This window comes from Mustelus asterias, chromosome 11 (genome assembly GCF_964213995.1).
Source record: "Mustelus asterias chromosome 11, sMusAst1.hap1.1, whole genome shotgun sequence".
Taxonomy (NCBI): domain Eukaryota; kingdom Metazoa; phylum Chordata; class Chondrichthyes; order Carcharhiniformes; family Triakidae; genus Mustelus; species Mustelus asterias.
In genome coordinates this window covers 47977961-48000827 of record NC_135811.1, presented here as the reverse complement: position 1 = coordinate 48000827, position 22867 = coordinate 47977961, and the positions used below count along the sequence as shown (strand labels likewise).

The following is a 22867-nucleotide window of genomic DNA, read 5'->3' as shown; positions in this document are numbered from 1 at the left end:
ATAGAGTCAATGAGCCCTATACTGACAGAAGCAGGTGTAAAAAACGCTTTAAAAGAGCCATTCATTGATAGTTTTACACTTTCTTTTTAAAAAATCATTTTTACTAAAGGCCAACAAGCATATGAAATCTCTTTATCTTGTAAAAAAGCATTGTGAAATTAACAGCATAGATCAGAGAGTAAGAGCTGTCAATCAAGTAGTGTTTTCCCCTGGGACTCAGGTATTTCAGCAGGCTAATGGATTCCCGGACTCTCACTAAAGTCTTATTATGTATTCTTGCCTGAGAGCCCAGACATCCATTAGAGTAAGAATTAATCGTGTTTGATATCCTACATTTTCACATGTTGTCAATACCACTGACCCTTCATCATGGTGACTTTTACAGCCGAACTACATAGCCATGTTAATATGTGCATCAGTTTTTCATGCTGTTCTACTCAGCTTTTGCTTGTCAAAATCACCTAAGTGGACTAAGTTCTTCACTCAATCACATCTGTTGTAGTCATATGCATAAATAGGCAAAACTCTGGGAATAACAAGAGGCTGAATTCCAAATTTACTGCCTATTAACAGAGAAGACTAATTTATATGTGCTCCAGAAATTGCGCTCAGTTGTAATTTAGATGGTTCATTGTCCAACATAACTGGACTAGTCTCTCTTAGTTCAGGATAAACCTGGTTCATGGCAATTAATAGTTTGGAGACACGACCACCTGAATCTTTACAGTCGAGTGTAACTTTCACGAAAAAAAATGAAGCACTGCCATGAATGGCATTAGTTTTGCTGAACTGTTTCTGCTGTTTGGAACATTGTTCAAGTTTCTTCAAAGGATTAGATCATTTGGGTCATCTATCATTATCTGATTCATGATATCACTTAACTACAATATATCTGATTAGCTAAATGCAGTTCTGACCTATTTGCTCCAGTGTTTCTGTTCTGATTCTAGAGTTTTTAATCTTTAATCTTTTTTCTCACTAATAGAAGATGGCTCTTTACTTGAGTCCGCAAAGGCTTCTTGTTGTGCTGAACCTCGGCTGTTTTTTTTTAGGTAAACAGCCTTTTTTTGTTGTTTTGTTAATAGTTCTCTTTTTTTCAAGATTTCAACCCTCTCCTCAGCTGAGTTTTGAGCAGTTGCCATTACAGTCTCTGCTGGGTGTTAGTTTTTTGATCACTCAGCAATATTAAACAGCCTTCATCTGTCCCCTTGTGTGAGCGAACACAGTAACTCAGCTTCTGGATACAGGGATGGTTCATATATCTTCCACTTGTGGAGCTACCAGTTCAAAGTCAGAATGAGTAACTAGTTTTCTAATCCTGGAGGAATGTTCAAGGCAGTTTTCCCTTGAGCACCCTCCCGGCCTATTCCCAGACTTTATCCCTCTAGCACGAAAAACAAATTCTCTGTTTAGTGGCCATCCACTGCAATTTCATTCTATGTTAATCCTGATACTGCTTTACTTCATTTTCAGGGCCGTGCATTGTATCTTCAGTGTAGTTCAGCCCATCTTTAACTTGAGCATTTTCAATTTCTGGTTTGCTTGACCTGGCTTTGATCTATCTGATGATCATTTCCCTCATGTCCCTATCCCTTTGTCAGCTGTATTTTAAGATATAACCATGCAAACTGAAATTTGCAGAACTTCATGGCCACTTCTAGTTTGGTGTTTCACCGGCATTGGCTTGGAGCCATCTCAGTCAAATACAGGGTATTTGTAATGGACATGATTTTGGAATGTTGCGATCATGTTGTCCAATAAGACTGTAAGAAAATGACGCTGCCAAAATATCATTATTGATCAGTGAGATTGCTCGCAAGAGACATCCCTGAGAAGAGTTTTGTATCCGTTTTGGAGGCGATTGAGAAGGTTTTGTCTTACAAATAGTTACATATATTTCAGGATAGAAATACCTTATTTCAAGTCATTCGTCGGAATTATGAATGCATTCTGAGCCTGAACGTACTATTCAAAATGTTTTATTATAATGTCTATAATAGTTGGCCAGTGAAAAGAACAACTACACATGTGTCTAAGAATGTTTGAGCCTGTCTAGTCACCAGATTCTAAAAGGATTGGCAGTCTTTTTAGATCTTGTTCTTCTGTCAACAGCCAGTTTGTAGAGACATGAGTCAAGAGGGTGGTATCTTGTGTAGCTGTTTAATGTCTGAAAAGTATTTGAGATGTGGATTTATGGAATAGATTTGTATTGGCAGGCATGAGGCATGTATTATTTACTTATTGCAGCACAGTTACTGACTGGGACATCAGACATTAGAATGAAAGATACAGCACAAAGGAGGCCATTCAGTTCATTGTGCCTGTGCTGTGTGAAGGCATTTTTAATGTTGATTTTTTTTTCCATGTGCTAATTGATTTTCTATTCAGTTGTCCATACACATTGGGCAGATCTTGCCAGGTTCAAGGTTGACAGGATTGGAGGTGGGGGTGTCAGGAAAATAATGGAGAGTTGCATCGGGTGATGCATTCCCACCACCAGGAAAGTTTCCCTTGGATGGGCAGGATTTCAGATTGGCTGCTCGTTGCAAGACAGTGGGCAGCCTATCTGCATTTTTAGAGATTCATTTAGTGGCTATTTAGAGCGCTTGTGGCATTTTGCCAGCAACGGAATGGTGGCCCCCCACTTCATGCAGAGACCACCAACTAAATCGACCTGTTTTCCCTGTGATAGTCTGGGGAACCAATAGAGTAGAGGTTCCATCCCCCAAAGAGGGAGGCTGGAATCAAAAAGCCCTGCATGTACCCAAATCCTGCTGCTGGAAGGATTCCCCCTCCTTTGACGAGTCTGCTTCCTTGGCCTCGCTAAAGCATTGAATTATTTTTACCTCTCTGAGGGCACCTCCATTTTGAGGCACCCTCGCATTCTCCTACTTGCCTCGGTAATGCCCCTGGTGGCAATTCTGATTGGGCCAGCAGCGTTGGGAGCCGGGACAGTGAGCTTGGAGGTAGCTAATTAGGAGACCGCGTCGACCCACAGTCTGGTCTCGGGAACCCCATTTGGTCGCGATGTCAGGATCCCAAAGGCCTGTGGGAAAATCCTGATGTCAGGAATGTAGAACTGGTGTAACACCACCATTGTTTCTTATTTCAAACTTTCCCATTTGACCTGGCAGTAACACCCCCCCCCCCCCCCCCCCCCCCAACCCCCTTTCTCTTTCCTGGTGAATAAGTTGGAAGAATAAAATTAAATGAACAAAATGAATGCTTGAAATAAACATCAAATGGTTCAGCATTTGAAGAGAAAAATCTAGGTCAGCCTCTCGGGGATTTGCTTTGTGATTTCTCACTTTTGTGAATTGAGTTGGCCTGAGATTTTCTGGCAAGTGCTCTAACTGAATGTGTTGTGGTTTTCTGGCATCAGTCAGTGTTCTTGCTGTGCTATAGAATCTGTCAATGGATCCAAATTGGTCAGAAATTACAGGGGCTGCTCTGAAACCAAGGAGGTTTCATGAAGGTTAACTGTTCAAGTGATAAGGTAATCCCCATTACATCACCGGAAGGAGTTAATGACTTGATTCGGACTTGTTTTGTAGAACTAATATTATCCCAATTACATCAGCCTTGAAAATGACGTATCCTTTCTAGTCATAGCAGTGATCACCGTAATTCCCCTTCAAAGAGACATATCGGCCCTTTTAATATGCCAGTTGGGTCCTATGATGTCTGTGGAGCTGAAAGAGGACAGAGTTGTGTGAAGTGGGTGTTTTGCACGCTATTGAGAGTTTCAGCTGGCAGTTGAAGTTACATGTAAGTTTTTATTTCTTTTTCGGAAACAAGGGAAGCAGGGGTGTTATACTGTGTTGCTGCTCTGGCAGGGACTATTCCCACTGCAAAGGGCCTCCTGCCACCGCAACTATCATTTTCTGGGCCAGCCTCCCAAATTCAAAGATTTATGCTTTACACTATTTACATTTGGTTACTGAAGTGTAGATATAGGGAGAGTGCAGACAACTCACCAGTGTCCCTAAGGCAGCACCTTTCAAATCAACGACTGCTACCATCTAGAGCAGCAGAGACATGGGAACACCACCACCTGGAAGTTCCCCTCCGGGTCACTCACCATCCTGACTCGGAAATAAATCGTCGTTCCTTAAATGTCACTGGGTCAAAATCCTGGAAATCCCTCCCTCACAGTGCTGTGGGTGTACCTATACCTCAGGGACTAAAGCAGCTCAAGAAGACAGTTCACCTTCACCACCACTTTCTCAAGCGCAGCTAGGGATGGGTAATAAATGACCTAGCCAGTGACGCCCATGTCCCACAATTGAATTTTAAAAATGTGAAGAAGGTGCATCGGAATTGTTCCCAGAAAATAAATAAAGTGTTTTCCTTACCCACTGTGGCTTCCTAAACCTTAAGGCCCAATTTTAACTCTGGGCAAATTTTCAATGGAGGAATTAGAAATTTACCCACTGCTGTGAACTGGGGCATTTTAAATCCTGGGCCTTATTTAAATCCTTAAACTTCAAATCATCTGTTATTATTGACTATCTCCATCATGAAGTAGGGGTTATTTGCAAAAGTCCAACAAGATCTTGAACTTGAGGCAAGGAAGGCACAGAATCTCTGAGCTGTTTGAAAGAAATTGCTTTCCTTTGTGGTCTGTTTTGTTTTTGTCTTTCCAAATACTTACGCTAATATTCCACAACATAAAACAGATGTTGCCTAATTTTATGTTGTTCTTTTGTAAACTACCATATAATCACAGTACTTAATAGGTGGTTAAGCTAATCAAGCTGTTCATTGGCCTTATTTATTATAACACATTAAATCAATTGAAATATTATAAGTATCAATTGAAGAATAAAGGAAAATATTTGTTACAGACTGATCGAGGTTTCAAGGTAGATCACTCAGCATGAATATTCGGATGGATTCATTTTGAATGCGGTTTTTGCCTTTGTTAATTCTTAGTAATCAATTGCAAGTCAAGTGCTAATTATTACATTCAAAATGCATTTCTACTAATTACTTTGTAATTAGACAGAGCCTAGTTACAGTTTGAATTAAACTTGGAACATTTTATCCAGCTGAGTGTGTATTTATCTGTTTCGATTGTTTGCACTTGGAAACACTTCTCCACAAGGTGCAAAGATGGACTTTCTACATCACAGTTTATTCATTTCTACTCTGAATACTATACCGGTAGGGCTGATTTATTTGTAAACGTAAATGACTGAATAGCCTACTATTAATTCAGTTATTTATATACTAAAATAATTTAATTTGTGCAGTTGCTTGAATTTAGCAATGTTGAAACACCAGGAGCACACTGCATTTATTCCAAGTGTTAAATACAATGGCATAGTTTTTGTTGTAGAAATAATAACGCTCACCATTATTGAGGAGTAAATTGGACAGCAACTTCAGTACCTCACACGTGCAGTTAATCAGGAAAATTATGAAATTGCTGTCTGAATTGCCTGGTTCCATCAGGAGCTTTGCCCTAGTGGTATCTCACCCAGAGATTCAAATACTTCAAGGGTGCGAAGTTGTGATACTTAACCACTCGCTCTCCACTAAACTCACCAAATATGTTGGGGCGTTCCCATTCACGTGTAAGTGAATTTTTCATGGCTTAAGTCTTCATTACTACGAAACAGCCTGCCCTCCCTGGCCCTGAAAATGAACTTTCACAAGTGTGGAGTTCCATTCCATTTGATTTTAATTGCTATTGGACATTTAAAATATTTCTGTCTCTTTTATCTCTCCATCTTAATTATCCTTCCTTCTTTTCCTCTATTTTGTTTTCTGTACATGATTTGACATTGAATTAACACTTATAAATTAGACTTCCTGGTTTAGATGCTGCGTACCTCAGTAAGAATTCTTCAATCTGACTGGCTAAGAGGCGCACCATTGTTTATTCTGTGATGATACTGTTCCTTTAAAAAATGTATTTTAGTCATGTTTCTCATGCAGAATCTGATTTGGCAGTTTTAAAAAAATTATTGGTGCCATTTTGTCTGTATGCAGCAGCCCTGTATTGTTACTGCAGCGGCACAGTGGTTAGTACTGCTGCCTCACAGCCCCAGGAACCTGGGTTCAATTCCGGCCTTGGATGACTGTCTGTGCAGAGTTTTCACATTCTCCCCGTGTCTGCGGGATTTTCTCCGGGCGCTCCGGTTTCATCCCACAGCCCAAAGATGTGTGGGTTAGGTTGACTGGCCATGCTAAATTGCCCCTTAGAGTCCAAAGGATGTGTAGGTTAGGGGGATTAGTAGGGTAAATATGTTACAAGGGTTACAAGGTAGGGCCTGTGTAAGATGGTCTGTGGGAGAGTCATCGTGGACCTGATGGGCCAAATGGCCTCCTCCCGCAAGGTAGAGATTCTGTGAATTGTTCCTAATTGCTAGAATGTTGGTTTTAATCTGAATTAATGCTGTTCTGTTATTTTAGTGTTCTCCTGGGGTTTTGCTGGGTGGGACTTGATTAGGTTGATTGACAGGAAAATCAGGTGACTGGATGGAGCTAGGCTTACACTGAGAAATGAAGCTCAGATGCTGCTTGGAGTTGTTAGAAAGCAGTGTCTCCCTTTCTCTCTCTGGAGTTGGAGACTGGAATCTGCCAGGAAATATGTCTTTTTCTCTGAAATTCTGCTGCTTGGGGGTGGATCTTTCTCTTGAGGTGGTTGTATGAGAGTCAGGTGTCTGTCTGGATCTCTGTCCAGAGGTGTTGAAAGGCAGGAAATCTAGCATCCATGTGAACATATCTGTTTTATGGTGCTAACTAGTTCTAAAGAAGGGATTTATATCTATGGGGTACTGCTTACAATTGGAACTGTAGAGATAGGTAGCTGTTAAGAATTATACTTTGTCATGTTTAAGTATTTTAATTGGTAAAAGTAATGTTAATTATTTTTGTTATATTCTGTGTTCTTAAATAAAGTTTGTTTTGATAGAAGCTTCCTAGTGGGTCAATTGAATCATACCTGGAGCGAAACACCTTATGCTCATCCTAATTCCAAAATCAAAAAAGTTAGGGTCTAGGCTAACTTCAAAATATACCTTGGAGTTTCTGACCTGGTCAGAAACTGACCCTAACAATCCTGTTCATTCAGCATTTGTTCACTGTTGACCACAAAATCCAAACTAATGACATAGATAAGGAGAGGAATAGCCAAGTTCTCACCAACATTCAAAGTTTTCTATCATTCCTACAAGATGGTTTCAGCCCATATTGAAAGAAAATTCCCCTGTTGGGGGAAATATAAATGAGTGAGAATTTTGGGCTCACATGCAGAATCCATATTGTAACGATGGAATAGCGATATTTGGAAATATGGTCACGGAAGTGACAGCAGAACTCTTTGTTTGACACCAATGTGTATTAAATGACAATCTTGCAGCAACAGGAAAGTTGCTGCTCATAGTCACATGAGCAGTCTGGGAATGGAGGGATACAAACGATTGGTCTAGTTGAACCAATGAGCGGCACAGGCTTGGAGGGCCGAAGGGCCTGTTTCCTGAGCTGTACTGTTCTTTGTTGTTCTTTGTTGTTCTTTGTTAGCTCTGCTCACATTTCACCTGATAGATCTCCACCCCGTCTCTTTGGACCTGCTTCCGTTTTACATTTCAGTAGAAGATTTTTGGACTGTCTTTTAGATTAAGTCCCATTCTATTCTCACATTCCCTCTTTACCATTCTTAATTTCCTCTTCACTTCTCCTCATTCTTTCAAGGGATGTAAGCATTGCTGGCCAGGCCAGCATATATTGCCTATTCCTAATTGCTTCAGAAAAGGTAATAGAGAGCCGCCCTCTTGAACCGCTGCAGTCTGTGTGGTGTAGGTACACCCAAAGTGATGTTGGAAATGGAGTTCCAGGATTTTGATCCAACCACAGTGATGGAATGATGATATAGTTCCAAATCAGGATGGTGTGTGGCTTGGATGAGAACATGCAGGTGTTTCTGCGTGCCTGTTGCCATTGTCTTTCTGGGTAGTATAGGTTGAGGGTTTGGAAGGTGCTATCAAAGGAGCCTTGGTGAGTTACTGCAGTGCTTCTTTCTCATAGATGGTGCACACTGCTCCCACTGCGCGTCAATGGCGGAGGGAGTAAATGTTTGTTGTGGTGAATAGGGTGCCAATCAAGTGGGCTGCTGAATAGTGTCAAGTTTCTTGAGTATTGGCAAAGCTGCACTCATTTAGGAAAGTGGAGACTATTCCATCAGACTCATGACTTGTGCCTTCTAGATGGTGGACGGGTTTTGGAGGAGTCAAGACGTATGTTGTTTGGTTTGCCACAGAATTCCCAGCCTCTGACCTGCTCATGTAGCTATAGGGTGCAATCTTACCAACTGTTCATGCCTTGCTGTCACTGTAAGCGAGGACAGAGAATTTGGCGCTCAGCCAAATCTCCGTTCACTGCAGCAGGAACAGACAATCCTGCCTGTGTGAACAGCTGGGAAATTCCACCCATAGTATTGATATAGCTGGTGCAGTTCAGTTTTTTGTCAGCGGTAACCCCCAGGATGTTGATCATGGCGGATTGAGCAACGGTAATGCCATTTAATGTCAAGGGGAGATGATTGAATTCTCTCTTATTAGAAACATAGAAACTAGAAGCTGGAGTAGGCCATTCGGCCCTTCGAGCCTGCTCCACCATTCATTATAATCAAGGCTGATCATCAAATTCAATATCCTGATCCCCCCTTCCCTCCATATCCCTTGATCCCTTTAGTCCCAAGAGCTGTAGATAATTCCTTATTGAAATCAAACAATGTTTTGGCCTCAACTGCATTCTGTGGTAGTGAATTCCACACATTCACCACCCTCTTTGGAGATGATCATTGCCTGGTAATTGTATGGCACAAATTATGCATGAGTGTTGTCCCCCATCTTGCTGCATATGGATAGGGACTGCTGTTTGGCATGATTCTCATTTGAAAGAATTCACCTGACATGCATCATACACTCTTTTTTGTTTCAACATATTCCCCACCTCCCTTGTTATCCAGGGAGCCCTGGCTTCGGTTCTCCTGCCTTTTCCTCTTTATGGAATAAAGCTGAAACAACTCTTCCTTAAAGATCACCCGTTGTTCCCTGCCTGTCCTCCTGAAGTCTACTACTATCTCCTTCCCAGCTCACAATACTTCCAAGTTTTGTGTAATCTGCAAATTTGTAAAATTTGCCATGTGAACCCAAGTTTAGGAAAGCAATGATCAATCCCTAGGGAACCACACCGTCTCCCTTTCTCCAGTGCGAAAAGCAACCGTTTACCACGACATCTGTCCCCTGTCAGTCAAATTTGTATCCATGATGCCGCTATCCATTTTATTCCATAGGCTTCACCACAGGCTTCAACTTTGCTGGCAAGCCTATTATGTGGAATTTTGTCAAACACCTTTTGGAAGTCCGTATGCATAACATCAACTGCATCACCCCCATCAACTTACCCGATTACCTCAACAAAAAAATCAGTTAAGTTAGTTAAAAATAATTTGCTGTTAATAAACCTGTGTTGGCTTTCCTCAATTAATCCACACATGTCCAACTGATTGGTAATTGTGTCCTGGATCACCGTTTCTGAAAGCTTTCTCTTCACCAAGGTTAAACTAACTGGCCTGTAGTTACATAGAACATAGAACAGTACAGCACAGAACAGGCCCTTCGGCCCACGATGTTGAGCCGAGCTTTATCTGAAACCAAGATCAAGCTATCCCACTCCCTATCATCCTGGTATGCTCCATGTGCCTATCCAATAACCGCTTAAATGTTCCTAAAGTGTCTGACTCCACTATCACTGCAGGCAGTCCATTCCACACCCCAACCACTCTCTGCGTAAAGAACCTACCTCTGATATCCTTCCTATATCTCCCACCATGAACCCTATAGTTATGCCCCATTGTAATAGCTCCATCCACCCGAGGAAATAGTCTTTGAACATTCACTCTATCTATCCCCTTCATCATTTTATAAACCTCTATTAAGTCTCCCCTCAGCCTCCTCCGCTCCAGAGAGAACAGCCCTAGCTCCCTCAACCTTTCCTCATAAGACCTACCCTCCAAACCAGGCAGCATCCTGGTAAATCTCCTCTGCACTCTTTCCAGCGCTTCCACATCCTTCTTATAATGAGGTGACCAGAACTGTACACAATATTCCAAATGTGGTCCCACCAAGGTCCTGTACAGTTGCAGCATAACCCCACGTCTCCTAAACTCCAACCTCGTGTTAATAAAAGCCAACACACCATCCGCCTTCTTCACAGCTCTATCCACTTGAGTGGCAACCTTTAGAGATCTGTGGATATGGACCCCAAAATCTCTCTGTTCCTCCACAGTCTTCAGAACCCTACCTTTGACCCAGTAATCCACATTTAAATTAGTCCTACCAAAATGAATCACCTCACATTTATCAGGGGTAAACTCCATTTGCCATTTTTCAGCCCAGCTTTGCATCCTATCTATGTCTCTTTGCAGCCTACAACAGCCCTCCACCTCATCCACTACTCCACCAATCTTGGTGTCATCAGCAAATTTACTGATCCACCCTTCAGCGCCCTCCTCTAAGTCATTAATAAAAATCACAAAGAGCAGAGGACCAAGCACTGATCCCTGTGGCACTCCGCTAGCAACCTGCCTCCAGTCCGAAAATTTTCCATCCACCACCACCCTCTGTCTTCGATCAGATAGCCAGTTACCTATCCAATCTGCCAACTTTCCCTCTATCCCACACCTCCTTACTTGCATCATAAGCCGACCATGGGGGACCTTATCAAACGCCTTACTAAAATCCATGTATATGACATCAACTGCCCCACCTTCATCAACACACTTAGTTACCTCCTCAAAAAATTCAATCAAATTTGTGAGGCACGACTTGCCCTTCACGAATCCGTGCTGACTATCCCGGATTAATCCGCATCTTTCTAAATGGTCGTAAATCCCATCCCTAAGGACCTTTTCCATCAATTTACCAACCACCGAAGTAAGACTAACCGATCTATAATTACCAGGGTCATTTCTATTCCCTTTCTTAAACAGAGGAACAACATTCGCCACTCTCCAGTCCTCTGGCACCTTCCCCGTGGACAGTGAGGACCCAAAGATCAAAGCCAAAGGCTCTGCAATCTCATCCCTTGCCTCCCAAAGAATCCTAGGATATATTTCATCAGGCCCAGGGGACTTATCGACCTTCAGTTTATTCAAAACTGCCAGTACATCCTCCCTCCGAACAACTATTTCCTCCAGCCTATTAGCCTGTAACACCTTCTCTTCCTCAAAAACATGGCCCCTCTCCCTGGTGAACACTGAAGAAAAGTATTCATTCATCACCTCGCCTATCTCTACTGACTCCATACACAAGTTCCCACTACTGTCCTTGACCGGCCCTAACCTCACCCTGGTCATTCTTTTATTCTTCACATAAGAGTAAAAAACCTTGGGGTTTTCCTTGATCCGACCCGCCAAGGAGTTGTTGGGTTTATTGTTACACATTTTTTTGAACAGAGGTAACATTTGCAAAAATACAGTACTTTGGCACTACACCTGTATCTAAGGAGGATTGGAAGATGATGGCCAGTACCTCTGCAATTTCCAGCCTTAATTCCCTCAGCATCCTTGGATGCATCCCATTTGGTCCTGGTGACTTATCAATTTTAAGAACAACCAGTCCTTCAAATACTTCCTGTTTATCAATTTTGAGCAGTTTCATGCACCTGTCCTCTCCTTATGTGGGTTTTCTGCTATGTTACTATGGTCATTGGTTTATGGTACTTTAGGTCATAAAATGTTTGCTGGACCAGTTCCAGTTTTGGATTAGTATTTGGACTATGCGGCCAAGTCCCTGACATCTTGCCACATATTTTGTCAACAGCCCATGGTTATTCCTACCAACAACAGCTTCAGAAAGTTGCCTATTATAGAATTGATTGGCATTCCAGTGGCTTAGTCAATGAATTAGCTTTTGTAAAGTCACTGCTGAGATTTAATTACTTCACAGCTACGTTAATAGTTTATTCCAGTATTTACACCAATTAATGGCCTTTAAACCATTTGAAAAGTGAAAAATGAGCATTGGTGTGGGCTTACTCTGTTTCTCGTGGGAGGATAGATCATGAGAATTATCCATTTGAATTTGAGACCATTTCAAAAAAAGAGATTCCTAGTTTCCAAAAGTGAAAAATGAATCCCAAAATACACAGGTCCAAAAGCGGAAAAATCTTTGTTGATATTTACCCAACATAAGCTTAAAAGCTACAAATAACACAGTAACATTAAATACAAGGGAAGGGCAGATTACCGATAAATATAAGTGTTCCTCAAATGGAAAATATTAGTTTTATGATGACTGGATTAGATATTGCTGAATGTATCTGCAGTTTACTCGACTAACTAGCGCCATTTTAAAGAACAATTCTGAAAGGCTGGTGAAAATAATGATAGCTGTATTAATTTCCTGACATAAAACATTTTTAAAAGAGTGAATTTTTGTGAACAGATTGCTCTTGAGTTTTATATATCTGGACCCAGATTCCTCACCACACATCACCACCCCGACACACTTCACATTCGTGTGCTGGACAGGTGCAGCACAGCCTATACTAGCCCAGCTGTGACTCTGAAGAAGTTATTACGTTCAAATAGGACTGATGTCATGCCAGATTTGGAAACTCCCAGGGATCGTCCTGTCAGGACTTTACATATACACAGCTGTTTTGGTCATCTGACTGTCTTCGAGGCTGCTATGTATGAGATTTTGATCAATGCTGCCTATGCAACAGTCATCAGCATTGAGAAAGGTTCACTTTGTGGAAATGAATGATTGGTTCTGCTATTCAGAATAGTATCCAGTCTGAAAAGCAGCTTGTAATGGAAAAATTAAAATTTAACAGATGAAGGTTTATGAAGGTTTGTTATTACAAAACCATGAATGTCATGTTGACCTGGCTGTTGCTGTCTGTGCTTCACTATTGGCACAAGACCGACTTCAGCCACATTGATCTTTGAGGACTCATCTTTGGTCTTTGGGCATTACCTAGTTATAAATTATGCATATAGATCCTTCCCAATGGGCAACACATATGGCACTTTTCTTCTCCGCATGCTATTGTCCTTTTCAAAGTGTAAGGCCTGCTGCTTAATCCACACAAGGCTGGAACAACCAACATTCTTGGCCCATTTGGATGTTCATGCTTGATTTCTTCAAGAGTAGAGGTACTGTTTTGCAGTATATCAGCCAGGGATGACTGGATATGCTCCCGATCTTTATTTACTCATTATTTGTGCTTATCAGCCCAAAAGCTTGTAGAATGCAGAACATAAACCAGGGGCAGGGAGGGGACCCTGAATTCGGAAGTGACCTGTGTTATTTTCACACGAAAGCATTGTTCTGTGGACTGCCTCCTCACTTTCCTCTCTTAAAAGTGTTGACTCCGGTTGTGTTATTGTTTCACAGAGACCAGAGCCACTATATTACCTCACCCAAGTGCCATTCTTCTTGTGCGATCCTGTGTCAATGTTAGAAATGCAGGTCCCTTTAAGACTAAACTAGGACTAGCCTCATAGTAAATTGAGAGCTCATTTAAGCTTGTATTTAAGAGCTTATGTCCCCTGCCCCCCCGGTGATGGAGGCTTCTGGACAAGGTGAGGACTCAGAAGGGACAGTAGAAATCAGCATTTGTGTTGAACAATTGTATCACAATAAAACTGTCATGAATCATCAGAAGTCTCTTGCTGCCTAATTCTATAAATGGATATTCACTTATTTTGCTTCCGGGATAATGTGTAGCCAGAAATTGTTCTTGTTAATATTCATAGGAGAACACTTGGTTGGGGAGGCGATGGCCTAGTGGTATTATCGCTAGCCTATTAATCCAGAAACTCAGCTAATGTTCTGGGGACCCGGGTTTGAACCCCGCCATGGCAGGTGGTGGAATTTGAATTCAATAAACGATATCTCTAATTGAGAATCTGCTGATGACCATGAAACCATTACCGATTGTTGAAAAACCCATCTGGTTCACTTATGTCCTTTTGGGAAGGAAATCTGCCATTCCTACCTCATCTGGCCTATATGTGACTCCAGAGACACAGTAATGTCTCAACTGCCCTCTGAAATGGCCTAGCAAGCCACTCAGTTTGACAGTAATTTGGGACGGGGAATAAATGCTGGCCAGCCAGCAATGCCAATGTCCCACAAATGAATTTAAAAAAGTAATTTGACTTCCCTCTGAATGCTATTTAATGGAGGTGTAAACTTGTCTATTGCAATTCAGAAAGAGGAATGACAAATGTGCTGAATGTTCAGACAAGAATATTATATGCAGACATCATATGCAGTTCCCTCTTCTCAGTATTAACTAACCCCTCAAGAACTCACACTAGGAAAATCTTCCGACACTGATGAACAAACAAATTTGAAACACCAACCCTCAGGGTTAATTCTCGGTAAGGCTGATTTAGAGGGTTTGCATCTTGTGGGACCAAGGCTGATTACACTCTCAGAAGAATGTAATGCCAAATGGGAACATTCTCTGTGTTGGTGTTATAATAAGTTACATGCTTGGACCTTGAATGACATCTGGATGGTAAAATCATCCAATCTCCTGTCTGTTTGAGTTAAACTCTATCTTTTGTTTATCTCAGGCAATCGTGGTGAACTGATTTTAATCTGCAACATCTTGTTATTTCCACTGAAGGCAGTTATCACTTGGTTGATATGCAGTCAGCTCTCCCTATAAAATAGTATGACATTTTTTTGGCAATCGTGCAATTGCTATGTTTTGGAAAGAAGCTGATTTGCAAAGCCCTTTTTAAATAAAGCTTGATAAATTGGCTAATTGACTTAATCTTGTTATGCTGCTCTTAAGCATAAATACCATGGAAAGTGAGAGTTCATGCATCATGTGCAGTGATTAGTTCACAAACCAACATGTTTTTCAAGGCTATCTTTAAGACGCCAAAGACTGGATGATGAAATACTTGCCACTACAATGTTAAAAAATATCTGAAGACATACAAAACAAAATGTCTATCTTCTGTTCTGTACTTCTGTCATGTACTTATATGTACATGAAAGTCAAACAAATGAGAAAGAATACTGTGTTGCCTGTTATGGTTGAGCTCCTTCTCATTCTTTGACTGAAGTTCAACCTTCACCTAAAATGGGGCAGGATCCTCCATTGGCCGACTCACCATTGGCTGCCAGTGGGATCTTCTGGTCCTGCCGATGTGTACGCTGTTTTGTGTGGCTCACCCACCATGCTGCCCGCAGTGGGAGGGGGGGGGGGGGGCACCTTCTAGCGGAAGGGCTAGAAAAGGGCTAGAAAATCCCCCCCCCCCCCACAAAGTTTCACATCTAACCTCCTTTTCTTGCCCTTAGGGTTGTTTTATTTTATGTTTCATGATTCTCACTTCATCCAGAGAAAATAAGTGCTGCCACCTTTGATCAGAAACAGTAAAGTATGTGCTCCCAATTGAGGCTTTTATATATCACAGAGTGGGGGGGGATAACCTGATTACATCAGCTGCACAAGATGCATAAGGGTGCCTAAGTATCGCTCTTGCAATAATTCGAAATATTCCACTGTACTGTGGAATTTAAATTTAAATAGAAATTAAATACTTCTTTAAAACAATAAGGAATTCCATTACCTTCAGAGGTGATGTGATTTATTTGGTATTTTAGCAGTAATCACTTACAACTTTGTTCTTGTTTTTTTTCCAGTCTTATCCAATGGTACTACAGTATCGGCCAAGGATTGACTTTGGTTAGACCAGAGCAGCTGTTATCCACTATGGTGGATACTGCACTAAAGTTTACCCATCGACAGTTTGCACAATGAATGGATATATTGGACAATGGACAGAATCAGATTTTTCAGAACAGAAACAAGATTTGTATCTGTCTACCATTTTTCAGATGCATTTATTTTTCCCAAGAACAAGCCCGATGCTATTCTGCTACTGGGGCCATGAAACGTTTGTGTCGATTCCGTGTGATATTTGTGTTGAATACTGCAAATAATCACCCACTGTAGCCTGTGAGTTGAGAGTCAGTGTTCACTGCCCATGTGTCTATAAGCCTACGTCCTGAAGTTATACATGTGCTTGTGCTAATGCTAAAACACATAGCAAAATGGCAAAACTTGTTCTGCGTCTTTGAATAAATTTATGTTCCGGCTAACATATGTATTGACTTTCTTTGTTTATAGTAAGTTAATTAACCCTAAAGATTACGGTTCGAAGCTGTAAAGTGTTCTTGTTATATACCACTTGTGTAATCATAAGGAAGTTTGTGGGGAGGGAAATCCTTTCAGGATTATTCCTGCTATAAACATTGATGGCCCTTTTTTCTAGTTGTCCTTCAGCTAATAAATTGTTTTATAGCAGCGGCTTGAAGTTAAAAAAAGTCAGCAAAAAAAAATCACACAAAAGGAACAGGTAGTAACTTATAATTCCCAATATGGAGGTAAACATTTAGCCTGATTCTTTCAAGCAAATTAGCCCATAAAAAATTATATTTTGATTTGATTTATTATTGTCACTGTATTAACATACAGTGAAAAGTATTGTTTCTTGCACGCTATTCAGACTATAAGGCCTCAAAATAAAGTTCTACATTTTAAATAAAAAAAAGTGCCCCAATTAAAATTTTGGAATTAAGAATTTGCTTCCTTAACAAGTAAAATTTCAAAATGACTGCTACTCAGAGATTATTTTAGTTGAGTTTGTGAGTGATATCTAGTCCTTTTACGAGAGTCTCACTGGGTGATTTTTGAAATCACTGGGACCTTCTGCTATTTAGCACACCAAGTTAGTTACTAAAATCAGGCATTGATTGACAATGAAAGATTGCTTGAACCAGCTCTCCTTCTTCATTGTCGCTAAGCTAAAATACAATCAACTTTGATAAAAAGTATTTTCTTAGATTATCTTGCCCTGCACTTTTCACCTCCTTGACAATCAGATGTCACACTTATTTTTGGAATATACGATTAAACAATAATTTGCATTATCCTTACATAATTCATGTCTAGCATTGTTTTCGAGAACCTTAGTACATTTTAATGAGAGCTCTGTGGGCTAATCTTCACTGACTGAATGTGAATTGAACATCAGTGCTGCAACTTATGAAAATGTACACTTATATTGTTAAACTAAAAAGAAAATAGTGATTTTGTGGTCAGCCTTCTAAGCTAGTGGGACCTGCAACACTGGTGATTTACCTCCCAGACCCTCCTAAACAAAAACAGTAGCTACTGATTATCATTCTTGCTTCAGTCAATGAGTATACAGGTTGAATTGTCTGATAGATAGGACAGAATCTGTCTGACGTTGTGTTCAGCCTTCGGAGTCTATTGTTTACACCAGTGCATGTTTTTATTTATTATTGCAATTGTACACTCCATTGGACAATACAAAACTTCCGAAAATGTACTATGGCATTTTATCATTGATCATAATGGTGAATACACTGAAAATCATGGGGTTTGTTTGCTATTAATTTCTGATGTTCAATTATAAAGAGGATGTAGTTGACCTGACAAGCTAAAAAGAATACTGTTGTCAAATGCTTCAACACATTTATATGACATTCTTTTTGACTGCTATTTTAATGGTTAACCAATTTTAAATAAGTGGAACAATACCTGTGTGAAAAAAAAACGGATAAGTATTGTCATGTAAATGTGTTCAGCATTCACCTACTTCCAGTAAGTTATTAGCTAAAATATTTCTTTGGTGATCCATAATTAGAAGGACACAACCAAGCATTTATCAGCCATGTCATGTAGTTAACATGGCATCTTTCCATTGTGTTAACATGTTGCATTAGTTTTTGAATGCTTTGAATAGTGTTAATTCCTGAGGGTTTGTAACCTGTTAAAATTGTAATGTCATCAAGCCAGTGCAGTTAAATGTCATTTTAATAGTATTACATTCTTTTTTTACACCCCTTAAGATAAAATCTTCTGAACTTCCCAGATATTTTTGCAATGCACTCTAAAATACTACGCTGCGAAACTCCATTTAAAAAAGAATTTTGTGATTGTAAAGTGCGTCCAATAATCATTTAATTTTAAATGAACAATTAACTTGAAGATCATTACAAATGACTAAATCCTGCTATTAAAATGTAAATATTTTTGTAAACAAAACCAATTGTAAATGTTTGCAATACTGATGTTAATAGTATTTTATGTTTTGCAAAAAACTGTTTAGAGAAGCAGTTCTATTTTTTAATATGTATTTGCTGCGGACATGCATTCCTCTTTAACCATGTTTGGGTTTTAGTGAATGTTCTATACATTTGCAATCACACTGGGATGAGAAATGAATACTGTGTCTGAAAATTGTATCAATTGAAGCACAATTCACCCATTGTCTTGTGATTTGCTAATTTAAAGAAGCAATAAGATGTACCAGTTATGAAAATGCTGTTGTAAAGGCGTAAGCCACCGTCCTGTTAGTGAACTATGTGGATTTGGACTGATTATTGTCCATTGTCATTAAATCAATTGAGTTAAAAATATATATATTTTACTTTTTCCTGTGCACTTTCTGAGCATTTGACTGCAAAACACGTTATCTTGACTTTTGTGAGAGGTCCTTACTGAGACCGCCCTTTGAAATATTAAAAACAATTTTGCACACCACACTTCAAGTGGATGATATGTTCAAGAGAGTTCAGAGGATCTTACAGAAATTTGGGATTATTAATTGGGAGGGAAGATACAAAAACAGAATTTGTCTTCAATGGATAAAAGAAATTTTTAAATTACTGAGAAGTATGATCAATGTATCTTTATTATTTAGCATAGTTCTTTTCCAGATAGGTTCATTTTTTATAGTTGTAAATAATAAATCTTTGTTACTTGCTTTGCTCCACTGTTTTCTGGTCTTCCTTAGCCTAGCAACTGCAAACAACGAGGCAGGCGACCTGCTGCCAGACCTCTGAACAGCCCTTTTTGCTGTAGGGAAGTACTTAGCTTCTGCCTACCTCATTAAGTGTGCATAATGATACAATGGTTATTCAACAGCAAAAACAAAAGCACTTTTCTAGGTCACTGAAAAATATTTCACATTGAAGCTTTCTTATTTATTCTCCCCTCTCACCATAACGTTAACTTTAAAAAATGCAGCATTTCAGACCGGCTCCTCCTTCCTGCTGAGAATTGCATTTTCACTGGATATACACAAATGATTTGCAGTCACTCCGAGCACACCTGCCTATTCATATCACTCAAGATTTTTTTTCATCCCATCCAGCAGTCCATCAGTTTCCAGTAAACCTTTACTCAGAGGGGCAAATCACCTCTCTGTTGTCACCTGCTGCATTCCTTTCCACAACACAATGACCTGCATCTGGAAATGTCTTCGTTGGTTACAGAGGATGGATCCAGTTGAAACTGGTTACAGCTCTTAGCCAAGGTCAAGTCCACTAACAGACAGCAAAAGAGTGTTTTGCTTATTTTACTGACGAGGCATAGCTTAAATAGTAACTAATTACAAAAAAAAAGGCATACAAGCCCAGCTTATTCCTGGACACGGATAGACGAATGCATCAACTCTCACAAGTGGATGAGATTCAAGAAGCTAGGTTTCCAAATGTGCCTTTGAATTCCACATAAAGACCACATGTTCAAACCATTTCACACAGTAACAGGAGCATATATCAATGTTTCTATGCAAATGTTTTGTAATCTTAGCTCCATAGTAACCATGAAGCCGTTTGATTGCAAATATTCAAAGACACCTACGTTTTCAAGATTAAGTTCCAGACAGAATAAGAATAGGTGACTTTAATTAAACCAGTTCAAATGCTAAATGTTTTATATAAGGGAGAAAATTCCTTAGCGGTCGTGGAGTAGTGGTTATCTTTGACATTCCCAATGGCAGGCAAGTCACCTTAAATTACTGGAGCAACAAAGTATTTTCAATTACATGAGGAATGGGAGTGAGCTAGGCTTCACTCGGCCAATCACAAACATAGTAAGCATCACAATATCATTAGTACACATGGGCCGAATCTTCCCCAAAAAATTCTAAAGTGTCATAACAGTGTGAAAACGGGAGTATTCCACACAGGTTTTTTGGGCAAACTCAGCATTGCAACATTCTGGCACTCATCAGTTTTTCTGACAGCTAGGAGCTTTGCGCCAGCTGTGGGAGGAGAGGAAATTGGCTTCAGAGCACTTAGATGCCATTTCACAGGGTACTCCCATTCTCCCAGTGAACCAGGAGACCTACTCCCACCAGCCCACCCCATCCCCTCCATCATTGGCGCCACTGCTATCCCCACATCAACAGGGGTCAGGGTATCCCAATGAGGACCCCCAAAATGTGGCCCCCCCTCCATCAAGACTCCCTCCATGGGTGTCCCCCTGCATGCCCCCTCATGTAGAGCTCCCCCTTGCATAAAGCCCCCCATCATTGTGCGTACCATCCTGGCATAGACCCACCCCCACTCAGGCCCCACTCCCACTCAGGAGCCACGTCCTTGGCATTGCCCCCGCACGCTTACAGTGCCCAACTGGGCACTGCCAGGGTGCCAGGTGGGCACTGCCAGGCTGGCACTGCCCGACCCTGCGCCTGACCACCCAGAGGCTTCGATGGCCTCCGATCCACCTGGCATAGCCATAGCACCTGGTCTCCATGACGACAGAGCAGTAGCAATTCTCACCGGCGAGGGCAGATAGCAGCCGTGCCGGACCAGGTCAGTGCTTTTAAATCTCATCGTTTTTATGTTAATAGTTTTCATGCCCTTATTGGGTGCAAAGCTGTTTTCGCTAGTTGAAAGCGCGTGTATCGGATTTTTGTCCTTCCATGCTATATTCCGGCTCACCACGCGGACTGACAGGCATGCGAGCCGGTAAGATCATGCCGCATATCTCAGTAAAGCACGTTTGCTACTCAGGTCAGAATGTTGTTGGTGCAAGGGAGGGCCCCAACAACGGAAGCTGTGAACTGCCCTACGTCAGCCATTGCCAGACCCCAACCAACAATGGTTGCCACCTGGCAACCACTGGTTGATGTCAGGACGACCATCACTTTAAAGGACAGCCGCCCTCCTCAAGAGTGGCTGAATCTTGGTCTCTGATGAGACAGGGCCTGGAGGAGAGCGTGCCGTGGCAGCAGGCTGCCTTCCCAACCAGGTAAGTACATTCTGGGGTCAGTGGGGCCATCAGGCACAGCACAACGAAGCGTGGAGGGGGGGCTGATGAGAGAACAGAAGAGGTTGCCCTGTTGTTTGTCATTGCTATGCAGGATGGGGCTGGGGTTCTCTAGATGGCTCACAGAGTGCCTGGTTAGATAAGCCCCACAAAGCCCATGGGGAGGAAACCAAGATTCACCAGGCAGACTCTCCACATGGCGAAGGGCCCACTAATTGGTGGTAAAGTACCATGGTGCCGGGAATGCAAAGAGCCCTCTATCCCTGCCTACACTCCAACTCCTGCATCCCAGCCCCCATCTCCAAAGGCTGGTGAAATCCAGTCTGAAGAGTGCATCGCTGATGATAATCTAATGCATGTTCCTCTTACATCTTCCTCAGAGCCCATAAGGAGCCACCAGCAGCAGTGTTGGTGAATAATGAGCCAGTGTGCATAGAGACACTCGATCCACTTAGACCAAGAGGCAGCATAGGTATGTCTTCTTCACATTACTCAGATTTCAGCGAGAGCAGCAAGCACTTAATGGCCTGGAGTTTCACTCAGCAGCTCAGCAATGCTGCTCACTGCTGATCACCAATGATCTAGTGATCTCTATGCTGTACAATTTCCCTGACCCATTGGCTGTTTAAATCTGGTGCAGGGATTTCCGATCACATAACAGCAGGGACATCAGCCAATCACATCGGAGTGTTCACATTCCGCAAACCATAAAGTCACACAGGTTTACAGTGTGGAAATAGGCCATTCCGCCCAACTTGTCCATGCCACTCTTTTTTCTTAATGAGTAAGCTAGTGCCAATTGCCCGCATTTGGCCCATATCCCTCGATACCCATCTTACCCATGTAACTATCTAAATGCTTTTTAAAAGACAAAATTATACCCGCCTCTAATACTACCTCTGGCAGCTTGTTCCAGACACTCACCACCCTCTGGGTGAAAACAATTGCCCCTCTGGACCCTTTTGTATCTCTCCCCTCTCACCTTAAACCTATGCCCTCTAGTTTTAGACTCCCCTACCTTTGGGAAAAGATGTTGACTATCTAGCTGATCTGTGCCCCTCATTATTTTATAGACCTCTATAAAATCACCTCTAAGCCTCCTACGCTTCAGAGAAAAAAGTCCCAGTCTATCCAGCCTCTTATAACTCAATCCATCAAGTCACGGTAGCATCCTAGTAAATCTCTTCTGCACTCTTTCTAGTTTAATAATATCCTTTCTATAATAGGGTGACCAGAATTGCACACAGTATTCCAAGTGTGGCCTTACCAATGTCTTGTACAACTTCAACAAGATGTCCCAACTCCTGTATTCAACGTTCTGACCAATGAAACCAAGCATGCCAAATGCCTTCGTCACCACCCTATCCATCTGTAACTCCACTTTCAATGAACTATGAACCTGTATCCCTAGATCTCTTTGTTCTATAACTCCCCCCAACACCCTACCATTAACTGAGTAAGTCCTGCCCTGGTTTGATCTACCAAAATGCATCATCTCACATTTATCTAAATTAAACTCCATCTGCCATTCGTCAGCCCGCTGGCCCAAGTGATCAAGATCCCATTGCAATCCGAGATAATCTTCTTCACTGTCCACTGTGCCAGCAATCGTGGTGTCATCTGCAAACTTACTAACCATGCCTCCTATATTCTCATCCAAATCATTAATATGAATGACAAATAACAGTGGACCCAGCACCGATCCCTGAGGCACACCACTGGTCACAGGCCTCCA

General features: G+C 41.4%; 1 protein-coding gene across 1 annotated transcript in view; it reads left to right on the top strand.

The window, feature by feature from the left end:
- The window catches only part of pcgf5b (polycomb group ring finger 5b), a 198220-nt gene extending 179556 nt beyond the window's left edge, over positions 1–18664 (top strand). Inside the window, exon 9 of the mRNA XM_078224407.1 lies at positions 15687–18664. Coding sequence (XP_078080533.1) covers positions 15687–15734 — 48 coding nt within the window. The 3' untranslated portion in view covers positions 15735–18664. The remainder of the gene's footprint in view (positions 1–15686) is intronic.
- The last annotated feature ends 4203 nt before the right edge of the window (positions 18665–22867 follow it).